Source organism: Haplochromis burtoni, unplaced genomic scaffold (assembly GCF_018398535.1).
Source record: "Haplochromis burtoni strain Fernald_Lab_line unplaced genomic scaffold, NCSU_Asbu1 Contig_117, whole genome shotgun sequence".
Lineage (NCBI taxonomy): Eukaryota > Metazoa > Chordata > Actinopteri > Cichliformes > Cichlidae > Haplochromis > Haplochromis burtoni.
The window spans coordinates 1,791,990-1,798,120 of record NW_024582478.1 but is presented as its reverse complement, the minus strand read 5'-3'; the positions used below and the strand labels follow the sequence as shown (position 1 = coordinate 1,798,120).

General features: G+C 51.6%; 1 protein-coding gene across 1 annotated transcript; it reads right to left on the bottom strand.

The window, feature by feature from the left end:
- Positions 1–1,927: 1,927 nt before the first annotated feature.
- Positions 1,928–3,500, bottom strand: LOC102296805 (piggyBac transposable element-derived protein 4-like). Its single transcript, XM_005928952.1, has 2 exons — positions 3,071–3,500; positions 1,928–2,934 (listed from the first exon to the last, which is right to left on the bottom strand). Exons 1-2 carry the CDS (start codon positions 3,498–3,500, stop codon positions 1,928–1,930), a joined length of 1,437 nt encoding a protein of 478 aa, XP_005929014.1.
- Between the last annotated feature and the right edge of the window lie 2,631 nt (positions 3,501–6,131).

Genomic DNA, 6,131 nt, shown 5'->3' with positions numbered 1-6,131 from the left:
AAAAAAAAACCCCAAAAAATAAAAACAAACAACCAAAAAGCAGCTTGCTTCTTCTCGGACTCCCTTTCCTACGTTTCCCTTCCCGGTGCTAGCGAAACAAATAAAAAAAAACCCCAAAAAATAAAAACAAACAACCAAAAAGCAGCTTGCTTCTTCTCGGACTCCCTTTCCTACGTTTCCCTTCCCGCTGGGGTCTCTCGGGACCCCGCTCGCCCGGGAGCGGGGTCCTCGCCAGCCTGGTTCATCGTCGGTTTTTTTCCCCACCCTTTTCTTTTTACACTGGGGTCCGTCGGGCCCCCGCCGAACAAGGCCCCAGCCCGATTTTTGGCTCGGCCTGCTGTGCTTTTTTCTTCGGGGGGTGTGGCCACCCGCCCGCCCTTGCAGCCGCTGCTGTTGCGTCTTGCCCTAAACTAAAGCGCCTGGTGGGGCGCACAAGGGTTAATGGCGACCTCCCACGGCTCGTGCTCGCCTACCGTGCCGCAAAACCCGCTCTCTGTCTCGCCACCGAAAACACCGGCCAGCCGGGAAACGCCATGCTGACGGCTGACGGGGTAATATGATGATGTTTACCGTTGCGAAGGCCGGAGTGCTCGAGGATGCACCGAAAACCGGTGAAGGCTACCTGACCGAAGCAGCAAGCGGGGATGGGATCCATGTGACTGCGCTCATCCAGACATAGTACCCAGAAAGCATTTTTGTTTATCGCGAGGAACCAAACCACTGGTCTGCTAGTTTTTTGTCTAGGAACCAAACCCGTTTACTCTGGTATAGATTGTTGTGTTGTGTTGGATTGAATCGTTTACTTTTTTTTTAGAGAAATAAAAAGGAAAGCGTTGCACTGGCAATCGCTACTAATGTTTCTTGTGTATTGTGCTTGTCGGGCGATCGGAAAACATGTGCCTTTCCGTTTCACATTTCGGATTGGCAGACAACACTTATGTAGCAATACGCGTACTACTAGTTTGCATCGTAACACAAAGACACACACACTTTGTCGTCTGCGATCGCAATGTTTTTTATTGTTGCTTTGATTACACACATTGAGTATACATTGTTACATTGCTTATACATTGGTTACATGGACTTTAAGGGCTCCAGGTATACTTCTTGTAGATAGCTCCAGTGTTCAACAGAGAGTGTCCGGTTTCGGATGTGTACCACACGGAGACCTCGATTTCCATACGAATGTCAGTGATGTCTACGGTTAGTGCGCTCAAGAGACGATCGCATTCGGCGTTGATGTCCACGGTAAGTCCAGTTGCGGGCCCGTTGATGGACCTCAGATCGCCCCAGTCCCCGAGGACGGATCTGATGCGGTATTTGTAAGTGACATGTCTTCCGTCGATCAAACGCTCGTGAGGTTGTGCTACGAAAACACAATTTCCAATGTCACAACTGACGGTGGGGGCATCCGTCACAATTGCACAGGCAGGCTTGAACACGCCGCTGTGTTTCACTCCCTCGCAGTCAACCTCGACGTTGTACTTTTGAAAACTCTGAAACACGTACGTTGCGCCGTCGTCGGGATAGAAAACAGCACGTGTAGAAGAGCTGTCCATCAGTCCCACCAAGGTGCGTGACAACCGGCTGGATGTGTATGTGAAGTTAAACGCACAACGACCGTGGTCCTCTCTATTGAACTCGCACCTGATCTTGTTGTTGTAATCGGTGTTACAGCGGAGGTCTGCGGGCATGTCAGCTTCAGACCACCCGACGCAAGCTAAAGAGCCGAGGCACAGCGAGGCTAAAACACTGATGAAGGTCCACATGGTCTTCGCGGAATGGTTGGCCACTGCAGTACCAGATAGATAGATAGATAGATAGATAGATAGATAGATAGACCTCTGCGCAACTCCTTATATGCAGACTTGGTGGGGCGGGACACGCGGCCGAAATAACGTTGACATGGAGGGGGAGGGCGGGGGTCTCATGTTACACTCTCCCATCTGGCGGCTGGCATGGGCCCCGTAGCGCAGGTTGGACAGTAGGTGAGCGCGCACCTCGAGCACACATGCGCATGACAGATGCAGCAAACAGCCTTGGTCTTAACGTCCTTGCTCCTGGGACAAACGCGACACCTCTGCCTCTTGACAGGGGAATCCCTGGGCTCGTCACGGTTAGCCCGAGGACCGGGAAGGACCGTTCCTGGTGGCTGGCGCGTGCCCTCGATCATAAGTAGAACCAGCGCTCTGCCCAGCCGCTCGAGGAACAGCCTTCGTTTGTTGAGCTTGCCTGACATCCAGTCCAGATGGGTGGCCCTCCAGAGCACGGACGCATTGTACGCCGCCACGTCCACCATGTTATGGAAAAGGGCCACCGGCCACCTAGATGTCTTCCTCCTGCAGCTGTACGTACCCGCTACCTTATCTAGGTTGTCCACGCCACCCTTGGTGCGGTTGTAATGTATCACCATTGGCGGTTTGCTTTCGCTCAGTCGTGGCGGAGGCAGAGACTGGGAGCACGTTAGGTAGCGGGAACAGGTGGTGAGGAGCAACACGTTCTTGTTTCTCTTCGGCACGTAGGACATGACGACCGCGTACGGAATCCCTTCGTCCGGGTCACCGTCAAGCACGGCGATTTCTGCGGACCCCACGGGCCTACCCTTAGAGCATCGCAACTCTCTGGGGATCTCGGGTCTGTTCATTCGAAGAGTGCCCAACAACGTGTGACCTCTTTCTCGGAAGAGCTTTGTGGCAAGCTCGCGGGAGGTAAAGAAGTTGTCGCAGGTGATGTTGTGTCCAGGCGCGAGTCCCTCGGTCAGGTCCATCACCACTCGTGTGGCCAACTTCTTTTCAGGGGGACCGAGCTTGTCGGGCTTGCCCGCGTACAGCTGCATTTTCAACGCATAACTGGACCGAGCGTCGCATAACACCCATATCTTGATCCCATACCTAGCCGGTTTGCTGGGCATGTACTGCCTGAACGGACATCTTCCTGCGGGGTGACAATGACACAACAAAGACAGCGTGTTCGGAACGTATTTTTCGCGTCAACACAATGCAAGAACATAGAAACCCAACCGACCGAAAGAAAAAACCTAATTCCACGGTAAATTATACACGTCACCAACCTCTATATGGAACAAGTCTCTCGTCCACGGTGACCTCGGGTCCAGGACGATACATGACAGGCAAGCGCGCGCACCACCCGTCCCACACCGATCTGATCGGGGCCACCTTATCGTATCTCCCGCGATCATCGAGGCGCCTGGCCTCTCTTGTCTCTCGGTCATCGAACCGCAGGGCACTTGAGTAGGCCCGGAAAGTCTTGAGCGTCATAACTGCTCTGAACACGGGCCTGCCGCTCTCTGAGTCCCACAAGCTCTCACACGCCTCACCTCGCGACTTGTACACGCCTGCAAGTATCAGCAGCCCTACGTAAGCTCTGAACTCGACGCGCCCCATGGGGTTCCATCCGTGTATGGAGGGTCTGCGTCTGGACGCCTCGAGGTTGGTCATGGCGATTACCATGTCCTCTATCTCAGGAGGGAAGAAGGCCATGAATGTCGACACCTCGTCTCGCGCGGCCGCGGTAGCGCCTTCTTCGCTGGGGCCTCCTTCCTCAAGGACTTCTTCTTCTTCTTCTTCTTCTCCTCCTCCTCCTTCTTCTTCTTCTTCTTCTTCTTCTTCTTCTTCTTCTTCTTCTTCTTCTTCTTCTTCTTCTTCTTCTCCTCTTTCTTCTTCTTCTTCTTCTTCTTCTTCTTCTTCACTGTCATCATGGTGACAATCGTGCTTGTCCGCGTGCTGTTCCAATTCCCGGGGTCCGTGCACTAACGCACCGCGATCGCTATCACCGTCCAGCTCACAATCAACCCGATGACACACAGAGCCATCGTGATAATCATGCTTGCCATCCGACCCAAAGACACAATCCTTACTCTGCGCCCGCTGCGTTTGTCCGCATTGACTTTCATCCGTCCATTCTTTCGGACTGCGAGCCTGCCGGCCGTGCGACAGGAAATATGCGAAGTCTTCACTCTGTGAGCCTTCTTCGTGCCTACCGGACAACTCTTCATCTTCCCCTTGCGATAACGCGCGGTGCTCCGGGTTACGCTTGCTGTCTTTTCGTTCCTCGGTGAATAGTCCACGATATTGAAACCTTGCCGGTCTCAATACCACAACAGGATGATTCGCATTTGACGGCGATGGTACTGTGGTAGCTACCGATGCTTGGGCCTGTTCAGTTTCTAGCAAGTCCCGGATCTCATTTGTGGTAGTACTACGTTGCTGCCAAAGTCTGGTGTGCGACATAACGTCTTTTTGTTTACGTGTTTTGCAACCCTCTTCATGTGATAGTAGTACTTCACGGTCGAACCTGACCGACTCCTCACGATCCGCGGTGTCACGGAGAACAACCCTTGGTATAGCAGGCTTAGTACCTGAGATTAGCTCTCTTATCAGCCGCTGATTTCCATTACGGAATCCATGACAAAAACACACCATGACAACAGATCACGTAAAAAAAAATGGTTTATTCACACAGAAATACTATTGTTACCATATGAACAAACAGACATACAACGTCATCATGTCATTACAATCGCATACGGACAGACCAAGTCCAATTGAATTATATTGCACCAGCAGTCTGCTTGCGAAGACGACACCACATAAACACTGTGCACACTACTACTGTCCCGACTGCCAAGCACAACGCAGCGTACATCACCGCTGTCACACGGGCCAGGGGAACCTCTATGCGGTAAACTGTCGATCTGCTGGTTCCGTATTCGGTCTCCGCCACGCATGTCCCCGACCGGAGTACCAATGTTCCCGACCGCAGTACCAATCACACACACACACACACACACACACACACACACACACACACACACACACACACACACACACACACACACACACACACCGCTGAAGCTTGCCTAGATGCATATATGTTTGGAGGGTACGCCGCTCGGTGCGGTCATACGGATTAAACTATTACACTGCGCAGGACTCACAAACGGTACTTGTTGCTGCAGACACGGCCACATACATCGGGTTCAGTGTGTCCTTGTTTCAAGTGTTACAAAATCCAAACCTGATACATACCTTGTGTTCTCTGAGCGTAGTTTTCACTGTTCTATCTGAACTATATCAGTGTAACCACCACCGGCGATATCCGCAGAGAAACACATGGACCCCCCAACTGTACGGCGAGACGGTGTTTCGGTCCGGCCTTGCTCTGCATCAAACGTAGAAACCCTCGCAAACCTTGACAGCACAACAAGCAACGAGGATGACCGTTCCACCGAGAACGGAGCGTCAACCGACGACGAGGAGCAGGAATGGGTCTCTCCTTCGCTCATCAAGGCTGTGAAGATCGCGGTGTATCACCTACTATATCGTATCCTAAACCGTTACATCACTGACTGCAACGGCTGTAAGACCAATCATCCAAGCCAGAAACAACACGACTGCCTCAAACTCTTGGATGATCACTTTTACGCAGACCATTATTATAGCATCAGAAACAAACTCATCACAGCTCGCTTCATACCTTCCATTCAACGGTTCCTGTTTGACCGCGACATTGACGCTTCGGATGCTACGGTGGGAATCGTGGCCGACACGTTGTTGTACGAGCTACAATCGCATACGAAGATATTAGATGCTCTCTCCGAGGCATACATGAAACTGGTGGGAGACAATGTTGTAAAACACGGACAGCTGGGGATAGTTACACAGGTGTACGAATCCAATCGTGGGTCCCGTTGACTTATTTTGTGTAATGTGACTTTGTGCCGCATAACAACGTGATTTGTGAAACTGGTGTATTTTCAATAAACAACCATGAAACGCAATCATCGTGTTTGTACTGTTTGTTGTGTTTTGTTTTACATGCCTCAAACCGAGGCAACAGTTTTGAAATCAACATAGATATTATATCGCGTGGGTACTGCTATATCATTGTCATATCTTTGCAAAACAGAATGGGTTTGTGGGTTCATTGAGACCATCTGTCCGCACTCCGCTCTGGGATAACGCCGGTCGGGGAACATAATAACGCCGGTCGGGGAACAAACATAATAACGCCGGTCGGGAACATAATAACGCCGGTCGGGGAAAGAATGTAATGCACGCCGGTCGGGAACATAATAACGCCGGTCGGGAACATAATAACGCCGGTCGGGG